Source organism: Oncorhynchus kisutch, unplaced genomic scaffold (assembly GCF_002021735.2).
Source record: "Oncorhynchus kisutch isolate 150728-3 unplaced genomic scaffold, Okis_V2 scaffold3978, whole genome shotgun sequence".
In the NCBI taxonomy this organism is placed as follows: domain Eukaryota; kingdom Metazoa; phylum Chordata; class Actinopteri; order Salmoniformes; family Salmonidae; genus Oncorhynchus; species Oncorhynchus kisutch.
In genome coordinates this window covers 72,745-98,726 of record NW_022265923.1, presented here as the reverse complement: position 1 = coordinate 98,726, position 25,982 = coordinate 72,745, and the positions used below count along the sequence as shown (strand labels likewise).

The 25,982-nt window shown below is 42.8% G+C and overlaps 1 protein-coding gene across 2 annotated transcripts; it reads left to right on the top strand.

Moving 5' to 3' along the window:
* The first annotated feature begins 664 nt into the window (after positions 1-664).
* LOC109876923 (zinc finger protein 260) lies at positions 665-20,296 on the top strand. Of its 2 annotated transcripts, none has more exons than XM_031821461.1 (4): positions 665-1,368; positions 1,959-2,206; positions 2,471-2,630; positions 19,212-20,093. In XM_031821461.1, the coding sequence occupies exons 1-4, from the start codon at positions 1,032-1,034 to the stop codon at positions 20,024-20,026; spliced, it is 1,560 nt and encodes a 519-aa protein (XP_031677321.1). In that variant the 5' UTR covers positions 665-1,031; the 3' UTR covers positions 20,027-20,093. The 2 variants fall into 2 exon arrangements, with proteins under 2 accessions (XP_031677321.1, XP_031677320.1); XM_031821460.1 differs by having other exon boundaries at positions 667-1,368; positions 19,209-20,296.
* Positions 20,297-25,982: the final 5,686 nt, after the last annotated feature.

Below are 25,982 nucleotides of genomic sequence, written 5' to 3'. Positions count from 1 at the left end.
AAAAGAGGCCTGTAAACAGTTAGGATCAGCTTGATCTCCCTCTTTAAATAAAGGACCCACTGTATCTGCCTTCCCGTCAATGGGAACCTCCACAGAGAGGGGAGACAGGTTTAAAAGGTCAGAGATAGGGCTTGGTGATGATAGGGGCAGCAACCTTAAAGAAGAAAGGGTCTAAACCATTTGACACGGATGTTTTTTGGGGGGGTCGAGTTTCCTTTAGCACCTCGAACTCAGTGCCTTAGCCCATACACTGCACTGTTCATGCTCTATGTGAATCAGCGTTAAACGACCTCAACTGGATCCTACCTGTCTGTCATCTGTGTCCTTACAAGTGCCTGGGAGATGAACACATGAAGGAAACCCTCAACATATACAGTCCAACAGGTTCAAAAAGAGGAAGACACATTTCCTTATTTGGAATTATATGTAATGACATCGTTTGCCAGAAGAAAAAAAACTATATAGTGAATCTTTTTAGAAACTGCGTTAGCCACTCCAGTCAGCAGATGGCGAAGTCTTTCAGGTGATGCTTCTCACGTGACGTATAATGTAGTGGACACACGGGTTTCCACTAGTTACCACAGCCACAATGTCAAAAATTGGCCAATCGAAAGATTAATGAAAACATTTTTTTTTTTTTTACAAACATTTTCTTTTTGGTGTTAATTTAGGGTTCGGCATAAGGATAGCAATGTGGTTAGAGTTAAGGTTGAAATCTAATTTTAAGAAGATAAATTGTGGGAATGGGTGGGGTTTATGACTTTGTGGTTGTGGTAACTTGTGACGACCGACTGCGTTGGACGCGTCTTCAACAACACCATCTCTGTAGCTTGTTAGCCAACATGAAATACAAACACTGAAGCTCTGTAGGCCATTTTTGTGTAGCTACACGAATCTCGCTGATTTAAACACAGTTCATTTAACGTATCTACTAGTTCAAGTAAACGTGATTAGATTGCTAAATTTGCACATGTGTTACCGAGCCTAGCATTAGGGTAGTCGCTAATGCTAACTAGCTAACATCCCTGACAATGAGCTCACTAAGGTACTCTCCTCCTGCTAATGAAGAGGAGATCTGCTGGACGGAGAAAGCAGCTCTGGGGATGAACATTGTCATTAAAGAAGAAGAGGAGGATATTACAGTGATAGGAACGGAAGACGCTTGTCGAATTAAAACGGAGGAAGAGGGGATAGAGGCTGTCACAGTGGAAGAAGAGGTAGAAGCTTTCAGAATAAAAAAGGAGATGGCTTCCTCTATCACATTGAAAGAAGAGCCTTTTGGAGTGAAGGAGGAGTCAATAACATTGAAAGAAGAGAAACCTTTTGGGGTGAAAGAGGAGGAGGAGACAGAAGATCCGGTTAACACTGGTGAGTAATTGTCTTAAAAACAGGGGGAGAACTATGCAGTTGTTGAACTGGTGTGTGATTTTAAATTATAAAAAAAATATATATATATATATACGTGTGTCGGTACACTGAATAACCAGTAAAAAACATTGATTTAAAGCATCAACTCCAATTGAATCATTATAACATTCAATACACCCCACATACATGTCTCCGGTGCAATCTTAAAGGAGCAAAACACTAGAGTTAAGATTTTAATCACAGCGTATTAAGACGTGTTGTTGTTGTTGTCATTATTGGGCTTATTCTAATGACCTCATATCAAAAATACTACTTTTTAAAAAGTGTATTTGTTTATTTTCCTTTAGTTTGTATTCCGAGTTCGCTCGTCTATTGCTCTCCGACCGAAGGTCCTAGGATGATAAGTGATATGTTTGGAATCAGAGGAGGGAGCAAGCTATAACCTATGTTTTTACCAATAGTATGTTTGGAATCAGATGAGGGAGAAAGCTACAACCTATGTTTTTACTGGTAGTATGTTTGGAATCAGATGAGGGAGAAAGCTACAACCTATGTTTTTACCGGTAGTCAAACTCTCTTCCCTTTTACAGATCCAAAAACGAGGCAATATGCAGTTTCCTGGCCCTCCCAGGGCTCTACAGTGAAGGAGGACATCAGAAAGATACAGGAAGAATCTAATGTGACACCAGTGAGTCCCAGACAGTTTGGTGGGGATGACGACGATGCTATTCACTGCGACAAAGAATGCGACGTGAAAGACAAGGATTGGTTTCCTAGCAACAGGCTGAAGGCGGAGTCAGCTCCAGAGAGCCACACCCCAGAGCAGAGGGGGAGTGGTGTGAGTACATCCCAGTCACAAAGTGATTCTGGTTCTCAACATTCCTTCCTTAATTCCTGGACCTCCTTCTATAAATCCATTGGAGGAGAACATTTGAGGTTCATCCAAATACTGATATGTGAAATGTTTTTTGGCAAATACAGATGATTCTGATTGGACTTTCTCCTCCACAACATTTATAGCAGGAGGTCCAGAGAACGAGAGGAATCAAGGTAGGAGAGAGTTTCCCACCCTAAATTGATTGTTTATTTTTGTGGTTTCCAGGACATGTCTTTCCGTCTCCCAGAGTCCCCAGGTCGTGCCTCTCCCAATGTTGCCTTACTGTGGGGTCTGAAGAGTGTGTCTGTGCGGCTGGTCGACTGCAGGAAAACACCGGGTCTGCGTGGAACTGTGAGAGGAGAAGAAGAGGGAGATTCAGATTCAAGTAAGAACAGTGGTGTGTGGATGAGACTACAATCTGCTTCTGTTACAGTTCTGTGGTCAGTGTTGTAGAGCAGCTCATTAGTTCTGTGGTCAGTGTATTCACTGTTGTATAGCAGCTCATTAGTTCTGTGATCAGTGTATTCACTGTTGTAGAGCAGCTCATTAGTTCTGTGGTCAGTGTATTCACTGTTGTAGAGCAGCTCATTAGTTCTGTGGTCAGTGTATTCACTGTTGTATAGCAGCTCATTAGTTCTGTGGGCAGTGTATTCACTGTTGTAGAGCAGCTCATTAGTTCTGTGGTCACTGTTGTAGAGCAGCTCATTAGTTCTGTGGTCAGTGTATTCACTGTTGTATAGCAGCTCATTAGTTCTGTGGTCAGTGTATTCACTGTTGTAGAGGAGCTCATTAGTTCTGTGGTCAGTGTATTCACTGTTGTAGAGCAGCTCATTAGTTCTGTGGTCACTGTTGTATAGCAGCTCATTAGTTCTGTGGTCAGTGTTGTATAGCAGCTCATTAGTTCTGTGGTCAGTGTATTCACTGTTGTAGAGCAGCTCATTAGTTCTGTGGTCAGTGTATTCACTGTTGTAGAGCAGCTCATTAGTTCTGTGGTCAGTGTATTCACTGTTGTAGAGTAGCTCATTAGTTCTGTGTATTCACTGTTGTAGAGCAGCTCATTAGTTCTGTGGTCACTGTTGTAGAGCAGCTCATTAGTTCTGTGGTCAGTGTATTCACTGTTGTAGAGCAGCTCATTAGTTCTGTGGTCAGTGTATTCACTGTTGTAGAGCAGCTCATTAGTTCTGTGGTCACTGTTGTATAGCAGCTCATTAGTTCTGTGGTCAGTGTATTCACTGTTGTAGAGCAGCTCATTAGTTCTGTGGTCAGTGTATTCACTGTTGTAGAGCAGCTCATTAGTTCTGTGGTCAGTGTATTCACTGTTGTACAGCAGCTCATTAGTTCTGTGGTCACTGTTGTACAGCAGCTCATTAGTTCTGTGTTCACTGTTGTAGAGCAGCTCATTCGTTCTGTGGTCAGTGTATTCACTGTTGTAGAGCAGCTCATTAGTTCTGTGGTCAGTGTATTCACTGTTGTACAGCAGCTCATTAGTTCTGTGGTCACTGTTGTACAGCAGCTCATTAGTTCTGTGTTCACTGTTGTAGAGCAGCTCATTAGTTCTGTGGTCAGTGTGGTCAGTGTTGTAGAGCAGCTCATTAGTTCTGTGGTCAGTGTATTCACTGTTGTAGAGCAGCTCATTAGTTCTGTGGTCAGTGTATTCACTGTTGTAGAGCAGCTCATTAGTTCTGTGGTCAGTGTATTCACTGTTGTAGAGCAGCTCATTAGTTCTGTGGTCAGTGTATTCACTGTTGTAGAGCAGCTCATTAGTTCTGTGGTCAGTGTATTCACTGTTGTACAGCAGCTCATTAGTTCTGTGGTCACTGTTGTACAGCAGCTCATTAGTTCTGTGTTCACTGTTGTAGAGCAGCTCATTCGTTCTGTGGTCAGTGTATTCACTGTTGTAGAGCAGCTCATTAGTTCTGTGGTCAGTGTATTCACTGTTGTACAGCAGCTCATTAGTTCTGTGGTCACTGTTGTACAGCAGCTCATTAGTTCTGTGTTCACTGTTGTAGAGCAGCTCATTAGTTCTGTGGTCAGTGTGGTCAGTGTTGTAGAGCAGCTCATTAGTTCTGTGGTCAGTGTATTCACTGTTGTAGAGCAGCTCATTAGTTCTGTGGTCAGTGTATTCACTGTTGTAGAGCAGCTCATTAGTTCTGTGGTCAGTGTATTCACTGTTGTACAGCAGCTCATTAGTTCTGTGGTCACTGTTGTAGAGCAGCTCATTAGTTCTGTGGTCAGTGTATTCACTGTTGTATAGCAGCTCATTAGTTCTGTGGTCAGTGTATTCACTGTTGTAGAGCAGCTCATTAGTTCTGTGGTCAGTGTATTCACTGTTGTAGAGCAGCTCATTAGTTCTGTGGTCAGTGTATTCACTGTTGTAGAGCAGCTCATTAGTTCTGTGGTCACTGTTGTAGAGCAGCTCATTAGTTCTGTGGTCAGTGTATTCACTGTTGTAGAGCAGCTCATTAGTTCTGTGGTCAGTGTATTCACTGTTGTAGAGCAGCTCATTAGTTCTGTGTTCACTGTTGTAGAGCAGCTCATTAGTTCTGTGGTCAGTGTGGTCAGTGTTGTAGAGCAGCTCATTAGTTCTGTGGTCAGTGTTGTACAGCAGCTCATTAGTTCTGTGGTCAGTGTATTCACTGTTGTAGAGCAGCTCATTAGTTCTGTTGTCAGTGTATTCACTGTTGTACAGCAGCTCATTAGTTCTGTGGTCACTGTTGTAGAGCAGCTCATTAGTTCTGTGGTCAGTGTATTCACTGTTGTACAGCAGCTCATTAGTTCTGTGGTCAGTGTATTCACTGTTGTAGAGCAGCTCATTAGTTCTGTGGTCACTGTTGTAGAGCAGCTCATTAGTTCTGTGGTCAGTGTATTCACTGTTGTACAGCAGCTCATTAGTTCTGTGGTCACTGTTGTAGAGCAGCTCATTAGTTCTGTGGTCAGTGTTGTAGAGCAGCTCATTAGTTCTGTGGTCAGTGTATTCACTGTTGTATAGCAGCTCATTAGTTCTGTGATCAGTGTATTCACTGTTGTAGAGCAGCTCATTAGTTCTGTGGTCAGTGTATTCACTGTTGTAGAGCAGCTCATTAGTTCTGTGGTCAGTGTATTCACTGTTGTATAGCAGCTCATTAGTTCTGTGGGCAGTGTATTCACTGTTGTAGAGCAGCTCATTAGTTCTGTGGTCACTGTTGTAGAGCAGCTCATTAGTTCTGTGGTCAGTGTATTCACTGTTGTATAGCAGCTCATTAGTTCTGTGGTCAGTGTATTCACTGTTGTAGAGGAGCTCATTAGTTCTGTGGTCAGTGTATTCACTGTTGTAGAGCAGCTCATTAGTTCTGTGGTCACTGTTGTATAGCAGCTCATTAGTTCTGTGGTCAGTGTTGTATAGCAGCTCATTAGTTCTGTGGTCAGTGTATTCACTGTTGTAGAGCAGCTCATTAGTTCTGTGGTCAGTGTATTCACTGTTGTAGAGCAGCTCATTAGTTCTGTGGTCAGTGTATTCACTGTTGTAGAGTAGCTCATTAGTTCTGTGTATTCACTGTTGTAGAGCAGCTCATTAGTTCTGTGGTCACTGTTGTAGAGCAGCTCATTAGTTCTGTGGTCAGTGTATTCACTGTTGTAGAGCAGCTCATTAGTTCTGTGGTCAGTGTATTCACTGTTGTAGAGCAGCTCATTAGTTCTGTGGTCACTGTTGTATAGCAGCTCATTAGTTCTGTGGTCAGTGTATTCACTGTTGTAGAGCAGCTCATTAGTTCTGTGGTCAGTGTATTCACTGTTGTAGAGCAGCTCATTAGTTCTGTGGTCAGTGTATTCACTGTTGTACAGCAGCTCATTAGTTCTGTGGTCACTGTTGTACAGCAGCTCATTAGTTCTGTGTTCACTGTTGTAGAGCAGCTCATTCGTTCTGTGGTCAGTGTATTCACTGTTGTAGAGCAGCTCATTAGTTCTGTGGTCAGTGTATTCACTGTTGTACAGCAGCTCATTAGTTCTGTGGTCACTGTTGTACAGCAGCTCATTAGTTCTGTGTTCACTGTTGTAGAGCAGCTCATTAGTTCTGTGGTCAGTGTGGTCAGTGTTGTAGAGCAGCTCATTAGTTCTGTGGTCAGTGTATTCACTGTTGTAGAGCAGCTCATTAGTTCTGTGGTCAGTGTATTCACTGTTGTAGAGCAGCTCATTAGTTCTGTGGTCAGTGTATTCACTGTTGTAGAGCAGCTCATTAGTTCTGTGGTCAGTGTATTCACTGTTGTAGAGCAGCTCATTAGTTCTGTGGTCAGTGTATTCACTGTTGTACAGCAGCTCATTAGTTCTGTGGTCACTGTTGTACAGCAGCTCATTAGTTCTGTGTTCACTGTTGTAGAGCAGCTCATTCGTTCTGTGGTCAGTGTATTCACTGTTGTAGAGCAGCTCATTAGTTCTGTGGTCAGTGTATTCACTGTTGTACAGCAGCTCATTAGTTCTGTGGTCACTGTTGTACAGCAGCTCATTAGTTCTGTGTTCACTGTTGTAGAGCAGCTCATTAGTTCTGTGGTCAGTGTGGTCAGTGTTGTAGAGCAGCTCATTAGTTCTGTGGTCAGTGTATTCACTGTTGTAGAGCAGCTCATTAGTTCTGTGGTCAGTGTATTCACTGTTGTAGAGCAGCTCATTAGTTCTGTGGTCAGTGTATTCACTGTTGTACAGCAGCTCATTAGTTCTGTGGTCACTGTTGTAGAGCAGCTCATTAGTTCTGTGGTCAGTGTATTCACTGTTGTATAGCAGCTCATTAGTTCTGTGGTCAGTGTATTCACTGTTGTAGAGCAGCTCATTAGTTCTGTGGTCAGTGTATTCACTGTTGTAGAGCAGCTCATTAGTTCTGTGGTCAGTGTATTCACTGTTGTAGAGCAGCTCATTAGTTCTGTGGTCACTGTTGTAGAGCAGCTCATTAGTTCTGTGGTCAGTGTATTCACTGTTGTAGAGCAGCTCATTAGTTCTGTGGTCAGTGTATTCACTGTTGTAGAGCAGCTCATTAGTTCTGTGTTCACTGTTGTAGAGCAGCTCATTAGTTCTGTGGTCAGTGTTGTACAGCAGCTCATTAGTTCTGTGGTCAGTGTATTCACTGTTGTAGAGCAGCTCATTAGTTCTGTTGTCAGTGTATTCACTGTTGTACAGCAGCTCATTAGTTCTGTGGTCACTGTTGTAGAGCAGCTCATTAGTTCTGTGGTCAGTGTATTCACTGTTGTACAGCAGCTCATTAGTTCTGTGGTCAGTGTATTCACTGTTGTAGAGCAGCTCATTAGTTCTGTGGTCACTGTTGTAGAGCAGCTCATTAGTTCTGTGGTCAGTGTATTCACTGTTGTACAGCAGCTCATTAGTTCTGTGGTCACTGTTGTAGAGCAGCTCATTAGTTCTGTGGTCAGTGTATTCACTGTTGTACAGCAGCTCATTAGTTCTGTGGTCAGTGTATTCACTGTTGTAGAGCAGCTCATTAGTTCTGTGGTCAGTGTATTCACTGTTGTAGAGCAGCTCATTAGTTCTGTGGTCAGTGTATTCACTGTTGTAGAGCAGCTCATTAGTTCTGTGGTCAGTGTGTTCACTGTTGTAGAGCAGCTCATTAGTTCTGTGGTCAGTGTATTCACTGTTGTAGAGCAGCTCATTAGTTCTGTGGTCACTGTTGTAGAGCAGCTCATTAGTTCTGTGGTCAGTGTTGTAGAGCAGCTCATTAGTTCTGTGGTCAGTGTATTCACTGTTGTACAGCAGCTCATTAGTTCTGTGGTCAGTGTATTCACTGTTGTATAGCAGCTCATTAGTTCTGTGGTCACTGTTGTAGAGCAGCTCATTAGTTCTGTGGTCAGTGTTGTAGAGCAGCTCATTAGTTCTGTGGTCAGTGTTGTAGAGCAGCTCATTAGTTCTGTGGTCAGTGTTGTAGAGCAGCTCATTAGTTCTGTGGTCACTGTTGTAGAGCAGCTCATTAGTTCTGTGGTCACTGTTGTAGAGCAGCTCATTAGTTCTGAAACTACTCGAGCTGCTTTTTGCTAAAGTAATTGTGCACTGAATGGTGTTAGTCAGGTGTTTCACCCGTGCTGGCTTGTCATCTCTCGTCAGAAGGCGTTTCACCTGTACTGCCCCAGGTGATCCTTAAGACCTGCTGGCATGTTCATCAGTTGGCATGATAGATGTTGAGAGAGTAATGACTTGTTGGTTCTCCCTGTTTAAGTGTGAACCCAAGCCTTTTATCCGGTGTCTTCCCTGTTTCCTATAGCTCTGCTTCCTGTTGACTCCCTGTCTTCCCTGTTTCCTATAGCTCTGCTTCCTGTTGACTCCCTGTCTTCCCTGTTTCCTATAGCTCTGCTTCCTGTTGACTCCCTGTCTTCCCTGTTTCCTATAGCTCTGCTTCCTGTTGACTCCCTGTCTTCCCTGTTTCCTATAGCTCTGCTTCCTGTTGACTCCCTGTCTTCCCTGTTTCCTATAGCTCTGCTTCCTGTTGACTCCCTGTCTTCCCTGTTTCCTATAGCTCTGCTTCCTGTTGACTCCCTGTCTTCCCTGTTTCCTATAGCTCTGCTTCCTGTTGACTCCCTGTCTGCCCTGTTTCCTATAGCTCTGCTTCCTGTTGACTCCCTGTCTGCCCTGTTTCCTATAGCTCTGCTTCCTGTTGACTCCCTGTCTTCCCTGTTTCCTATAGCTCTGCTTCCTGTTGACTCCCTGTCTTCCCTGTTTCCTATAGCTCTGCTTCCTGTTGACTCCCTGTCTTCCCTGTTTCCTATAGCTCTGCTTCCTGTTGACTCCCTGTCTTCCCTGTTTCCTATAGCTCTGCTTCCTGTTGACTCCCTGTCTTCCCTGTTTCCTATAGCTCTGCTTCCTGTTGACTCCCTGTCTTCCCTGTTTCCTATAGCTCTGCTTCCTGTTGACTCCCTGTCTTCCCTGTTTCCTATAGCTCTGCTTCCTGTTGACTCCCTGTCTTCCCTGTTTCCTATAGCTCTGCTTCCTGTTGACTCCCTGTCTTCCCTGTTTCCTATAGCTCTGCTTTCTGTTGACTCCCTGTCTTAAGTTGGTGTGGGCTTGTCTTTTCATTTGGCTCTCCTTAGTGGGCATCCATGGTGGGAATCGTTTAGGGCACATTTCCTAGTTACATGTCAACTTTAAAGGATGTCTTTCAGAACCTCTTCTACAACCCTACCTGTTTGGTTTTGGTTGTCCCAGGGAGTTTCTTTGTGAGTTCACCTGTTTGTGAGAGACATTTTCAGTTTGTCTTGTGGGAAGGTAACAATGTCGATACCACATGTGGATAAGAATTAATAAAAAAATATATAATTATTAACAGAAATACTGATTTCAAATCAGGGACCTTTAAAATAGGAATTGGGATAATTAATGTAGCAGGTTAGTAGAATTAGGTTAAGGTTAGGATAATTAACGTGGCAGGTTAGTAGAATTAGGTTAAGGTTAGGATAATTAACGTGGTAGGTTAGTAGAATTAGGTTAAGGTTAGGGTAATTAACGTGGTAGGTTAGTAGAATTTTTGGTTTTAGAATTAGGGTAATTAACGTGGTAGGTTAGTATAATTAGGGTAATTAACATGGTAGGTTAGTAGAATTAGGGTAATTAACGTGGTAGGTTAGTAGAATTTGGGTAATTAACGTGGTAGGTTAGTAGAATTAGGGTAATTAACGTGGTAGGTTAGTAGAATTTGGGTAATTAACGTGGTAGGTTAGTATAATTAGGGTAATTAACGTGGTAGGTTAGTAGAATTAGGGTAATTAACGTGGTAGGTTAGTAGAATTAGGGTAATTAACGTGGTAGGTTAGTATAATTAGGGTAATTAACGTGGTAGGTTAGTAGAATTAGGGTAATTAACGTGGTAGGTTAGTAGAATTAGGGTAATTAACGTGGTAGGTTAGTAGAATTTGGGTAATTAACGTGGTAGGTTAGTAGAATTGGGGTAATTAACGTGGTAGGTTAGTAGAATTAGGGTAATTAACGTGGTAGGTTAGTAGAATTGGGGTAATTAACGTGGTAGGTTAGTAGAATTAGGGTAATTAACGTGGTAGGTTAGTAGAATTAGGGTTAGCTAAAATTCTAAAACTGTCTCGGACAAAGCTAAAAGTTTAAAAAACAAACAAAACAAAACAATGTCTATTTACCACCACAGACTGATGCTGGAACTAAGACTGCACTCAACAAACTGTATGAGGTCATAAGAAACCAGGAAAAAGCTCATCCAGAAGTGGTGCTCCTAGTGGCCTGGGACTTTAATGCAGGGAAACTTAAATCAGTTTGACCTCATTTCTACCAGCATGCTAAATGTGCAACCAGAGGAAAACAAACTCTAGACCACCTTTACTCCACACAGAACGCATGGGGACTGGTGGTGTAGTTGAGTGAGATGCCTACCTCTACCAAAAGACAGTGAAAGTCCCTGCTGTTGACAATGGGACCAGTTTATTCCGATAATGGAGGAGGTCGAACATCAGACTGACGACGGGTCCTCGCCCTGGAGTGGATGTTGAGGGGAGAACATCTAGGTCAAGGCCAACGACGGGTCCTCAACCTGGAGTGGATGTTGAGGGGAGAACATCTAGGTCAAGGCCAACAGTAGGTCCTCACCCTGGAGTGGATGCTGAGGGGAGAACATCTAGGTCAAGGCCAACGACGGGTCTCACCCTGGAGTGGATGCTGAGGGGAGAACATCTAGGTCAAGGCCAACAGTAGGTCCTCACCCTGGAGTGGATGTTGAGGGGAGAACATCTAGGTCAAGGCCAACGATGGGTCCTCACGCTGGAGTGGATGTTGAGGGGAGAACATCTAGGTCAAGGCCAACGATGGGTCTCACCCTGAAGTGGATGTTGAGGGGAGAACATCTAGGTCAAGGCCAACGACGGGTCCTCAACCTGGAGTGGATGTTGAGGGGAGAACATCTAGGTCAAGGCCAACAGTAGGTCCTCACCCTGGAGTGGATGCTGAGGGGAGAACATCTAGGTCAAGGCCAACGACGGGTCTCACCCTGGAGTGGATGCTGAGGGGAGAACATCTAGGTCAAGGCCAACAGTAGGTCCTCACCCTGGAGTGGATGTTGAGGGGAGAACATCTAGGTCAAGGCCAACGATGGGTCCTCACGCTGGAGTGGATGTTGAGGGGAGAACATCTAGGTCAAGGCCAACGATGGGTCTCACCCTGAAGTGGATGTTGAGGGGAGAACATCTAGGTCAAGGCCAACAGTAGGTCCTCACCCTGGAGTGGATGTTGAGGGGAGAACATCTAGGTCAAGGCCAACGATGGGTCCTCGCCCTGGAGTGGATGTTGAGGGGAGAACATCTAGGTCAAGGCCAACAGTAGATCCTCACCCTGGAGTGGATGTTGAGGGGAGAACATCTAGGTCAAGGCCAACGATGGGTCCTCACCCTGGAGTGGATGTTGAGGGGAGAACATCAAGGTCAAGGCCAACGACTGGTCCTCACCCTGGAGTGGATGTTGAGGGGAGAACATCTAGGTCAAGGCCAACGACGTGTCTCACCCTGGAGTGGATGTTGAGGGGAGAACATCTAGGTCAAGGCCAACGACGTGTCCTCAACCTGGAGTGGATGTTGAGGGGAGAACATCTAGGTCAAGGCCAACGACGTGTCTCACCCTGGAGTGGATGTTGAGGGGAGAACATCTAGGTCAAGGCCAACGATGGGTCCTCACCCTGGAGTGGATGTTGAGGGGAGAACATCTAGGTCAAGGCCAACGACGTGTCTCACCCTGGAGTGGATGTTGAGGGGAGAACATCTAGGTCAAGGCCAACGACGTGTCTCACCCTGGAGTGGATGTTGAGGGGAGAACATCTAGGTCAAGGCCAACGACGTGTCTCACCCTGGAGTGGATGTTGAGGGGAGAACATCTAGGTCAAGGCCAACGACGTGTCTCACCCTGGAGTGGATGTTGAAGGGAGAACATCTAGGTCAAGGCCAACGACGTGTCTCACCCTGGAGTGGATGTTGAAGGGAGAACATCTAGGTCAAGGACAACGACGTGTCTCACCCTGGAGTGGATGTTGAAGGGAGAACATCTAGGTCAAGGCCAACGACTGGTCATACCAGCTTTTGGTGGCAGCAGTTCTATCTAACTACCCCGACCACAACAGCAGCTACATTGGATTCCAGGAAGCTGAGGCTCATAGCGTCTTATACGAATAACATTTTCAAGAAATAACATTGTAGTTAAATTGTTTTATTAACAATTTAATGTTATTATTAAACATAAAACAATTACTGTTACTAAGCAACTCACAGCATTAGTTAGACCATGGACTCAGTACTGGTACTCTGTGTATACAGCCATGTTATTACCTAGTACCCCTACACATCAACTCAGTACTGGTACTCTGTGTAAACAACCATGTTATTACCTCGTACCCCTACACATCAACTCAGTACTGGTACTCTGTGTATACAGCCATGTTATTACCTAGTACCCCTACACATCAACTCAGTACTGGTACTCTGTGTATACAGCCATGTTATTACCTAGTACCCCTACACATCAACTCAGTACTGGTACTCTATGTATACAGCCATGTTATTACCTAGTACCCCTACACATCAACTCAGTACTGGTACTCTGTGTAAACAGTCATGTTATTACCTAGTACCCCTACACATCAACTCAGTACTGGTACTCTGTGTTTACAGCCATGTTATTACCTAGTACCCCTACACATCAACTCAGTACTGGTACTCTGTGTATACAGCCATGTTATTAGCTCGTACCCCTACACATCAACTCAGTACTGGTACTCTGTGTATACAGCCATGTTATTACCTAGTACCCCTACACATCAACTACCTCGTACCCCTACACATCAACTCAGTACTGGTACTCTGTGTATACAGCCATGTTATTACCTAGTACCCCTACACATCAACTCAGTACTGGTACTCTGTGTATACAGCCATGTTATTACCTCGTACCCCTACACATCAACTCAGTACTGGTACTCTGTGTATACAGCCATGTTATTACCTAGTACCCCTACACATCAACTCAGTACTGGTACTCTGTGTATACAGCCATGTTATTACCTAGTACCCCTACACATCAACTCAGTACTGGTACTCTGTGTATACAGCCATGTTATTACCTAGTACCCCTACACATCAACTCAGTACTGGTACTCTGTGTATACAGCCATGTTATTACCTAGTACCCCTACACATCAACTCAGTACTGGTACTCTGTGTATACAGCCATGTTGTTACCTAGTACCCCTACACATCAACTCAGTACTGGTACTCTGTGTATACAGCCATGTTGTTACCTAGTACCCCTACACATCAACTCAGTACTGGTACTCTGTGTATACAGCCATGTTATTACCTAGTACCCCTACACATCAACTCAGTACTGGTACTCTGTGTATACAGCCATGTTATTACCTAGTACCCCTACACATCAACTCAGTACTGGTACTCTGTGTATACAGCCATGTTATTACCTAGTACCCCTACACATCAACTCAGTACTGGTACTCTGTGTATACAGCCATGTTATTACCTAGTACCCCTACACATCAACTCAGTACTGGTACTCTGTGTATACAGCCATGTTATTACCTAGTACCCCTACACATCAACTCAGTACTGGTACTCTGTGTATACAGCCATGTTATTACCTAGTACCCCTACACATCAACTCAGTACTGGTACTCTGTGTATACAGCCATGTTATTACCTAGTACCCCTACACATCAACTCAGTACTGGTACTCTGTGTATACAGCCATGTTATTACCTAGTACCCCTACACATCAACTCAGTACTGGTACTCTGTGTATACAGCCATGTTATTACCCAGTATCCCTACACATCAACTCAGTACTGGTACTCTGTGTATACAGCCATGTTATTACCTAGTACCCCTACACATCAACTCAGTACTGGTACTCTTTGTATACAGCCATGTTATTACCTCGTACCCCTACACATCAACTCAGTACTGGTACTCTGTGTATACAGCCATGTTATTACCTAGTACCCCTACACATCAACTCAGTACTGGTACTCTGTGTATACAGCCATGTTATTAGCTCGTACCCCTACACATCAACTCAGTACTGGTACTCTGTGTATACAGCCATGTTATTACCTAGTACCCCTACACATCAACTCAGTACTGGTACTCTGTGTATACAGCCATGTTATTACCTAGTACCCCTACACATCAACTCAGTACTGGTACTCTGTGTATACAGCCATGTTATTACCTAGTACCCCTACACATCAACTCAGTACTGGTACTCTGTGTATACAGCCATGTTATTACCTAGTACCACTACACATCAACTCAGTACTGGTACTCTGTGTATACAGCCATGTTATTACCTAGTACCCCTACACATCAACTCAGTACTGGTACTCTGTGTTTACAGCCATGTTATTACCTAGTACCCCTACACATCAACTCAGTACTGGTACTCTGTGTATACAGCCATGTTATTACCTAGTACCCCTACACATCAACTCAGTACTGGTACTCTGTGTTTACAGCCATGTTATTACCTAGTACCACTACACATCAACTCAGTACTGGTACTCTGTGTATACAGCCATGTTATTACCTAGTACCCCTACACATCAACTCAGTACTGGTACTCTGTGTTTACAGCCATGTTATTACCTAGTACCCCTACACATCAACTCAGTACTGGTACTCTGTGTTTACAGCCATGTTATTACCTAGTACCCCTACACATCAACTCAGTACTGGTACTCTGTGTTTACAGCCATGTTATTACCTAGTACCCCTACACATCAACTCAGTACTGGTACTCTGTGTTTACAGCCATGTTATTACCTAGTACCCCTACACATCAACTCAGTACTGGTACTCTGTGTTTACAGCCATGTTATTACCTAGTACCCCTACACATCAACTCAGTACTGGTACTCTGTGTATACAGCCATGTTATTACCTAGTACCCCTACACATCAACTCAGTACTGGTACTCTGTGTATACAGCCATGTTATTACCTAGTACCCCTACACATCAACTCAGTACTGGTACTCTGTGTTTACAGCCATGTTATTACCTAGTACCCCTACACATCAACTCAGTACTGGTACTCTGTGTTTACAGCCATGTTATTACCTAGTACCCCTACACATCAACTCAGTACTGGTACTCTGTGTTTACAGCCATGTTATTACCTAGTACCCCTACACATCAACTCAGTACTGGTACTCTGTGTTTACAGCCATGTTATTACCTAGTACCCCTACACATCAACTCAGTACTGGTACTCTGTGTTTACAGCCATGTTATTACCTAGTACCCCTACACATCAACTCAGTACTGGTACTCTGTGTATACAGCCATGTTATTACCTAGTACCCCTACACATCAACTCAGTACTGGTACTCTGTGTTTACAGCCATGTTATTACCTAGTACCCCTACACATCAACTCAGTACTGGTACTCTGTGTTTACAGCCATGTTATTACCTAGTACCCCTACACATCAACTCAGTACTGGTACTCTGTGTATACAGCCATGTTATTAGCTCGTACCCCTACACATCAACTCAGTACTGGTACTCTGTGTATACAGCCATGTTATTACCTCGTACCCCTACACATCAACTCAGTACTGGTACTCTGTGTTTACAGCCATGTTATTACCTAGTACCCCTACACATCAACTCAGTACTGGTACTCTGTGTTTACAGCCATGTTATTACCTAGTACCCCTACACATCAACTCAGTACTGGTACTCTGTGTATACAGCCATGTTATTACCTAGTACCCCTACACATCAACTCACTACTGGTACTCTGTGTATACAGCCATGTTATTACCTAGTACCCCTACACATCAACTCAGTACTGGTACTCTGTGTATACAGCCATGTTATTACCTAGTACCCCTACACATCAACTCAGTACTGGTACCCCTGTGTTTACAGCCATGTTATTACCTAGTACCCCTACACATCAACTCAGTACTGGTACTCTGTGTTTACAGCCATGTTATTACCTAGTACCCCTACACATCAACTCAGTACTGGTACTCTGTGTATACAGCCATGTTATTACCTAGTACCCCTACACATCAACTCAGTACTGGTACTCTGTGTATACAGCCATGTTATTACCTAGTACCCCTACACATCAACTCAGTACTGGTACTCTGTGTTTACAGCCATGTTATTACCTAGTACCCCTACACATCAACTCAGTACTGGTACTCTGTGTATACAGCCATGTTATTACCTAGTACCCCTACACATCAACTCAGTACTGGTACTCTGTGTATACAGCCATGTTATTACCTAGTACCCCTACACATCAACTCAGTACTGGTACTCTGTGTATACAGCCATGTTATTACCTAGTACCACTACACATCAACTCAGTACTGGTACTCTGTGTTTACAGCCATGTTATTACCTAGTACCCCTACACATCAACTCAGTACTGGTACTCTGTGTATACAGCCATGTTATTACCTAGTACCCCTACACATCAACTCAGTACTGGTACTCTGTGTATACAGCCATGTTATTACCTAGTACCCCCTACACATCAACTCAGTACTGGTACTCTGTGTTTACAGCCATGTTATTACCTAGTACCCCTACACATCAACTCAGTACTGGTACTCTGTGTTTACAGCCATGTTATTACCTAGTACCCCTACACATCAACTCAGTACTGGTACTCTGTGTTTACAGCCATGTTATTACCTAGTACCCCTACACATCAACTCAGTACTGGTACTCTGTGTTTACAGCCATGTTATTACCTAGTACCCCTACACATCAACTCAGTACTGGTACTCTGTGTATACAGCCATGTTATTAGCTCGTACCCCTACACATCAACTCAGTACTGGTACTCTGTGTATACAGCCATGTTATTACCTCGTACCCCTACACATCAACTCAGTACTGGTACTCTGTGTTTACAGCCATGTTATTACCTAGTACCCCTACACATCAACTCAGTACTGGTACTCTGTGTTTACAGCCATGTTATTACCTAGTACCCCTACACATCAACTCAGTACTGGTACTCTGTGTTTACAGCCATGTTATTACCTAGTACCCCTACACATCAACTCAGTACTGGTACTCTGTGTATACAGCCATGTTATTACCTAGTACCCCTACACATCAACTCAGTACTGGTACTCTGTGTATACAGCCATGTTATTACCTAGTACCCCTACACATCAACTCAGTACTGGTACTCTGTGTATACAGCCATGTTATTACCTAGTACCACTACACATCAACTCAGTACTGGTACTCTGTGTTACAGCCATGTTATTACCTAGTACCCCTACACATCAACTCAGTACTGGTACTCTGTGTATACAGCCATGTTATTACCTAGTACCCCTACACATCAACTCAGTACTGGTACTCTGTGTTTACAGCCATGTTATTACCTAGTACCCCTACACATCAACTCAGTACTGGTACTCTGTGTTTACAGCCATGTTATTACCTAGTACCCCTACACATCAACTCAGTACTGGTACTCTGTGTATACAGCCATGTTGTTACCTAGTACCCCTACACATCAACTCAGTACTGGTACTCTGTGTTTACAGCCATGTTATCGTTACTCATTGTGTATTTATTATTACGCTCTAAATACTCAAACAATGTACCTAAAAACTGTCTGGGATCCTGACAAACAGCCACGTGTTATAAAGGACCCACAAGAGTTTGTGGGTCAACTTCCCCTTTAAGCAGGATTCCGGAACAATAAATATTTGCAGAATCCATGCAAAAAACAAGTCCAGTATTTATAATCTAACTTAGGTTTTTTTTTTAATCAAAAACAACAAAACCGAGTAGCCAAATGTTTCCAGCATTCAGAAAATCTACACTGGAGTTGCTTACCAAGACGACATTGAATCTTCCTGAGTGGCGTAGTTACAGTTATGACTTAAATCGGATTGAAAATCTGTTGTAAGACTTTAAAATGGCTGTTTAGCAATGATCAACAACCAACTTGACCGACTTACCCAGAAAAACTCACAGTTGTAATCGCTGTCAAAGGTGATTTTAACATGTATTGCCTCGGGGGTGGGAAATATGATGTAAATTTAGATATTTCCTGTATTTCATTATCAATCAATGTGCAAAAATGTCTAAAAACACGTTTTTACTTTGTCATTATGGGGTATTGTGATGTCATTATGGGCTATTGTGATGTCATTATGGGCTATTGTGATGTCATTATGGGGTATTGTGATGTCATTATGGGGAATTATGATGTCATTACGGGGTATTGTGTGTGTGGATGTATTAGAATGTTTTATTTAATTCATTTTGCATTCAGGCTGTAACACAACAACATGTGGAACAAGTCAAGGGCTATGAATACTTTCTGAAGGCACTGGACCCAATGTCAGATGAACTCGTGGATCCATTTTGTCTGTCTCTGCCGTGCACTATGAAGGAAGTTAGAGGTAGTTTCACAGGACAATGCTAACTAGCATCCGCTAGCATACCTGTAGACTGCCGTGCACTATGAAGGAAGTTAGAGGTAGTTTCACAGGACAATGCTAACTAGCATCCGCTAGCATACCTGTAGACTGCCGTGCACTATGAAGGAAGTTAGAGGTAGTTTCACAGGACAATGCTAACTAGCATCCGCTAGCATACCTGTAGACTTTCAGTCATTGCGCTAACATGAGTTGCCAGAAATCTCGCAGTATCCGTTTAAAGCCACATTGTAAGATGTGTTTACCATCAAGAGTGGGCCAACAACAAAACAGTATTACCAATGGATCAAATGCAGCTTATGACATTGATTTAAATACTATAGTCCTCAATTTCTATGTTATAGTGCTCTGCTATAAGACTTTTTTAAATGTAAGAATTGTTTGAAAACTGGCCTCAGGTTATTGAGGGATGTGGTTAGGATTTAACCTCATAGGAAGACAGTTGTTTCATGTGGAGATTTCATTCAGGTCTCTCTTTTAAATACACATACTGTTTTTCTTTAGCAGGTGAAGGACCAGACTCAGAGGAACCAGAGCCAGAGACATCCAAACCAGTAAGACGACACCACTGCTCCCAGTGTGGAAAGAGTTTTACCCGGTTAGGGTCCTTGAAAAGGCATGAAGGAATACACGCAGGAGAGGAGACTTACCACTGCTCCCAGTGTGGAAAGAGTTTTACCAGGTTATTTAGCCTGAAAAGACATGAGATGATACACACGGGAGAAAAGCCTTTCCACTGCTCCCAGTGTGGAAAGAGTTTTACCCGTTTATGGCACCTGCAAATGGATGAGAGAAGGCACAGAGGAGAGAAGCCTTTCCGCTGCTCCGATTGTGGAAAGAGTTTTACCCAATTAGGGAGCCTGAAAGAACATGAGAGAATGCACACAGGAGAAAAGCCCTTCCACTGCTCACTTTGTGGAAAGCGTTTTACCCATTTAGGAAGCCTGAAAGGACATGAGAGCATGCACAGAGGAGAAAAGCCCTTCCACTGCTCACATTGTGGAAAGCGTTTTACCCGGTTGGGGCACCTGAAAGCACACGAGAGAATTCACACAGGAGAAAAGCCCTTCGACTGCTCCCTGTGTGGGAAGAGTTTTACTCAGTTAGGGGGCCTGACAAAACATAAGATATTACACAAAGGAGAGAAGCATTTCCACTGCTCCCTGTGTGGAAAGAGTTTTATCCAGTTATGGGGCCTGAAAACACATGAGTGGACACACATAAAAGAGAAGCCTCACCCCTGTTCCCAGTGTGGAAAGAGTTTCACACAGTCAAGATACCTGAAAAAACATGAGAGGACACACTCCGCGGAGAAGCCTTGAAAGAATACACATTGCAGAGAAATATATATTGGAAAGATATTTACCTAGTTAGGGAACCTGAAAGACCACGAGGGTAACAGACACAGGGGAAACACCTTACCACTGCTCCCAGTGTGGAAAGAGAGATTTAACGTAACTCATTAATTAACTGATGGTAACAGACGCAGGGGAAACACCTTACCGCTGCTCCCAGTGTGGAAAGAGAGATTTAACAATAATACATCAGTTAATTAATGAGTGAACACATACAGTGCTCCAACACTTCTCGTCTCATATTTTTGACTGACTGTTTATGCCACACGAAATCAAACTGTACAAAGTGAGCTCAATGTGTTTTAACATGAATTGGACATAGAGTCTATCTGTTTCAGTATAGAGTAGGTCAGTTGTAATGCTTTTTTAAATCAATTAGAACTTTTTAGAACTCTGTCTTTGTGTATTTTCTCTGTGTGTTAATCAAGTGCTATCTATTTACATGTGATATATTTCCTCTTGTGTTTGCATTGTGTGTGTGGAAAAAATAAACAAATGTACAGACTGAGAAAAACATACGAATCTAATTCCAACAGTATTTATTCATAATGTACATGTTAATATTGAGAGGGGTGTACTGCAAGGCAGGATCAATAAGGACTAGCCATCTAACTTTGATAAAGAACCAGAAATAACTATGGATTTTCTGGTTCATTCAAAAATCTCAACTTTGATATGCGTTTTTCAGACCATGCCCATTTCTAGCGTCCCTTTTCAAAATAATAAAAGGTAGCTGGCTAACTCATCGATCCTGCTGTTGTTGTATACCACTCAGGTCTAAGTCTGCCTAGAGGAAAACAGGACAGATCCTGGCGTTCCACCACCCTAGATGAGACAATAAATACCCCCCCCCCCCCCCCCCCCCCCCCCCCCCCCACCGTTTCAGTTGCAAATGCTCCTTAATATCGTCCTGTGCGACCTGGCATTTTAATTCAGGAGCACCAGTGCGCCTATAAAAGAATATCACCCAGATAAATTATTTTTGTAATGATAAAGCTTCGCTGTGCTGTTGTTTCCTGGGTACAGTTTCGTTAGCGTCGTGCTAGCACCATTACTACTGCTAATTTCTAAACCAAACAGGATTTTTAAAATGTTATTCCTATCACGTATTGGGGGGCGCAGTTTCCATTCATAAACCACGTCGCTTGCTGTTCTAAAACTCCTCGCGGGCTGTTAACCATTTTCTTTTACATGTTGGTTGTTCAGTCATGTTTGTTACCTCATTAGCCAGGTAGATAACAACCTGTTAACATTATTAGTACATTCAAACATTTGGGGGCACAGAAAGACTGGAAACGGGATAGCTTCTGCGGGAGATCATAGCAATGAATGAATGACAGATCTCTTGGTCGTCACAAACGTTCTGAAAGAGACCGTGTTCTATGTTCCGCATCTCAATAGGAAATGGTGCTTTTACATCGTGTAAAAACCTAATATTACACAAATGACTAATTTGTCTCAATATTTTTGGTATTTTTAATCAACTCGTTTCTAGGGCACAGCATGTGCTTCAGAAGTAGCTAGACATATAAGCTATATCTCAATCGATAAAAATATAAATAAATACATATTCTGTAAAACATGCAGTTATATTGGCGTTATTAGTCCTGAACTCTATACTATGAATTAGGTTTGAGGAGTTAGCGAGGGTAACTTAGTGGTTAACTCTGAGTTCAACTCGGGATAACCAGTCACACGAATGTGGCTCACCTTTAAGCCAGGTACATTTCTATTGTAAGGAATCCTTCAGAACTAACCTGGGCTGGGGCAGGCTAACTCAGGACTAACCTGGTCTGGGGCAGGCTAACTCAGGACTAACCTGGTCTGGGGCAGGCTAACTCAGGACTAACTCCACTTATCCTGAATCATGTGTCTGAGCTGCGAGTTGAGGACGAATGAAAATCAGTTTTCCTCCCTCTCGCAAAGATTGCGTCCTTGTCCCATTTAATTTGAGGAAGATTGATATTAATAAATCAAATTGTGTTAATTTTCTAAATATAAAATACTGATCACATTACATGTTTTCACACACAGTAAAACTTGAGTATGAATAAATAACTATTTTATCTATAGTATTGGTGAAAAAGGTGCTTGTGCATTGATAAAGCACACCAAAGATCACATGAATGACAAGTAATAATGTAATAAAATAGAGATGCCTACTTCACACCAGCCTGCTGAGTTTGCAAGATAACTATTCCTTCATTTAGATTGCAGCACAAATTAAATACGTGGTTCTGCCCTGACAAAGGTTGCCGTTTGGAAACTGCAGTAATTACAGTCCACGGTGTTATTTTGGATACATTATTTGCTGCATACTGCAGTTATAATACACTCTTACTGCAATACCTTTTGGTAAGGGTGACTACACCATGGATTGAACACCCCCACAGCATGATGCTGCCACCACCATGCTTCATTCATAAATCTACACTGAACCTAACGTTTATAAAGGTAGACCAAGGTAATATGATACGACATACTGTATGTTGCAGATACATTCATAAATGTACACTGGACCTAACATTTATGCCTCGCCATCACTCAGCATTGAATTGAATTTATTTGGGTGAAAACCTAATAAAACAATATGTAATATATTCCCAGAGGATGGGAAAGTGTGTAAAGGAAACTGCTTGTGATTTGAAGAAGAGACTACCAGTTTCATCACAGACACTAGTTGATAGCCACACAACCAGAGCTTCTAACTACATTGTTTTAGATTGCCTTCTGCCATGTTTGGAAAGCACATTTGCTTATTTGAAATGGGTCGAATCTATGTATTCTTTGATGTGGTTGAATAGTGAATATATAAATATGCATTACCCACTCCAGTCAGCAGATGGCAACGTGTGTATTTTATGTCGGGGGATGCTGTGTGACGTATAAACCAGTGGACGGACGGTACGCTTCTTTTGTTCACAACAAGCCTGGTAAGGGGTGAACTTGGGCAACTTGCTAGAAATGGTCGAATTCGAGACACGTTCTGTGTATATTAGACACTGTTTGTTTTTTAAACAGACGCACATGTCTACGTGTTAACCTGTTTTATTCCACATAGTTAGCTAGCTATTTTAGCTAACGCTAAACAGCTAATGCTATCTAGCTAGCTAACATCCCCGACATGAGCTCACTAAGTTACTCCCCCACCTTCTAAAGAGGAGGTCTGCTGGACGGAGAAAGAAGCTCCCGTGAAAGAGGAGAAGGAAGAGGAAGCTGTTACGTTGTTTTGTCGGGTAGGTGGCTTCCTAAGTTAGCATTAGCAACTAACCTAAGGTTAATTCTATCTACCTAGTTAACGTCCCCGACCATGAGTTCACTAAGCTACTCCACCACTTCTAAAGAAGTGGTCTGCTGGACGGAGAAAGAAGCTCTGGGGCTGAACATCATCGTAAAAGAAGAAGAAGAAGAGGAGGATGTTAGAGTGAAAGGAGACGAAGGTGAAGAAGAGGAGGATATTATAGTGAAAGGAGAGGAAGGTGAAGAAGAGGAGGATATTAGAGTGAAAGGAGAGGAAGAAGAAGAGGATGCAGTGTTCAGAGTGAAGGAGGAGGAAGTCACAGTGAAAGAAGAAGAAGAGGAGGAAGAAGATTTCAAAATAATAGAGGAAGAGGAGGAGGCTATTACATTGAAAGAAGAAGAAGTTCTAGTGAAAGGAGAGGAAGAACCTTTTAGAGTGGAAGAGGAGGATATCTCAATAAAAGAGGAAGATGTCTTGGGAGAGGAGGAGGAGACTGAACATCTGATTGACACCAGTAAGTAAAAACAGGGGCACAAACTATGCAGTTGTTGAATTAAAGTGTAGTTTTAAAGGGGCATTCTACTGAACGACCCAGCTGTTTAGTCTATTTAACTTTGTTCTCACCCCATTCATATGGAACGACCCTAAAGGGGCAGGCATTCTACTGAACGACCCAGCTGTTAGTCTATGTAACTGGTTTCTCACCCCATTCATAGGGACGACCATGTTGTTTACTCTATTAAACTGGTTCTCACTTCATTCATATGGAACGACCTGTTGTTTCATCTATTAAAACCAAATCCAAATGTATTTATATAGCCCTTCGTACATCAGCTGATATCGCAAGTGCTGTACAGAAACCCAGCCTAAAACCCCCAAACAGCAAGCAATGCAGTGTAGGCTCATTTACTTGTGTGGCTGCCAGCCAAATAGCATTGAACTTCTTTTGTCATCTGATAGAAATTAAGCTATTTTTCCACCAAATGTGTTGCACTATAGTTGCACGTCCCTGATCATTCTATATATAAAACGGGACCCCTGTCAATACACAGCACGCTAAAGATTCAGAATGTAAAATAATGTGACCGGCTCAACTGTTCTGGGGAACTACGCTAAAGATTCAGAATGTAAAATAATGTGACCGGCTCAACTGTTCTGGGGAACTACGCTAAAGATTCAGAATGTTAAATAATGTGACTGGTGACATGAGATACGCGTTCTGTTTTATCTCCTAACATTGCGCAAGTTGACTGCAGGTATTTACTGAAGTAGCTACAAATATTAAACTGTATAGAAAAACTTCAAATAAATAGTTTTAAGTATTGATGGAACTGTAGAGATTGTTAAAGTATTGATGGAACTGTAGAGATTATTAAAGATGCAACGAGTGGGGGCCACCAGGAAAATGGGTTTGATACATGTAGAGTCCTGGACAGAGTCTTGTCCNGAAGAAGAGACTACCAGTTCATCACAGACACTAGTTGATAGCACACAACCAGAGCTTCTAACTACATTGTTTTAGATTGCCTTCTGCCATGTTTGGAAAGCACATTTGCTTATTTGAAATGGGTCGAATCTATGTATTCTTTGATGTGGTTGAATAGTGAATATATAAATATGCATTACCCACTTCCAGTCAGCAGATGGCAACGTGTGTATTTATGTCGGGGGATGCTGTGTGACGTATAAACCAGTGGACGGACGGTACGCTTCTTTTGTTCACAACAAGCCTGGGTAAGGGTGAACTTGGGCAACTTGCTAGAAATGGTCGAATTCGAGACACGTTCTGTGTATATTAGACACTGTTTGTTTTTTAAACAGACGCACATGTCTACGTGTTAACCTGTTTTATTCCACATAGTTAGCTAGCTATTTTAGCTAACGCTAAACAGCTAATGCTATCTAGCTAGCTAACATCCCCGACCATGAGCTCACTAAGTTACTCCCCCACCTTCTAAAGAGGAGGGTCTGCTGGACGGAGAAAGAAAGCTCCCGTGAAAGAGGAGAAGGAAGAGGAAGCTGTTACGTTGTTTTGTCGGGTAGGTGGCTTCCTAAGTTAGCATTAGCAACTAACCTAAGGTTAATTCTATCTACCTAGTTAACGTCCCCGACCATGAGTTCACTAAGCTACTCCACCACTTCTAAAGAAGTGGTCTGCTGGACGGAGAAAGAAAGCTCTGGGGCTGAACATCATCGTAAAAGAAGAAGAAGAAGAGGAGGATGTTAGAGTGAAAGGAGACGAAGGTGAAGAAGAGGAGGATATTATAGTGAAAGGAGAGGAAGGTGAAGAAGAGGAGGATATTAGAGTGAAAGGAGAGGAAGAAGAGGATGCAGTGTTCAGAGTGAAGGAGGAGAAGTCACAGTGAAAGAAGAAGAAGAGGAGGAAGAAGATTTCAAAATAATAGAGGAAGAGGAGGAGGCTATTACATTGAAAGAAGAAGAAGTTCTAGTGAAAGGAGAGGAAGAACCTTTTAGAGTGGAAGAGGAGGATATCTCAATAAAAGAGGAAGAGTCTTGGGAGAGGAGGAGGAGACTGAACATCTGATTGACACCAGTAAGTAAAAACAGGGGCACAAACTATGCAGTTGTTGAATTAAAGTGTAGTTTTAAAGGGGCATTCTACTGAACGACCCAGCTGTTTAGTCTATTTAACTTGTTCTCACCCCATTCATATGGAACGAC

Coding starts and splice junctions, on each gene's coding strand:
- LOC109876923 (XM_031821460.1), top strand. CDS start 1,032: ATGAGCTCACTAAGGTACTCTCCTCCTGCTAATGAAGAGGAGATCTGC. Junction 1,369..1,958: donor AGAAGATCCGGTTAACACTG/GTGAGTAATTGT, acceptor TCCCTTTTACAG/ATCCAAAAACGAGGCAATAT. Junction 2,207..2,470: donor CAGAGCAGAGGGGGAGTGGT/GTGAGTACATCC, acceptor TGTGGTTTCCAG/GACATGTCTTTCCGTCTCCC.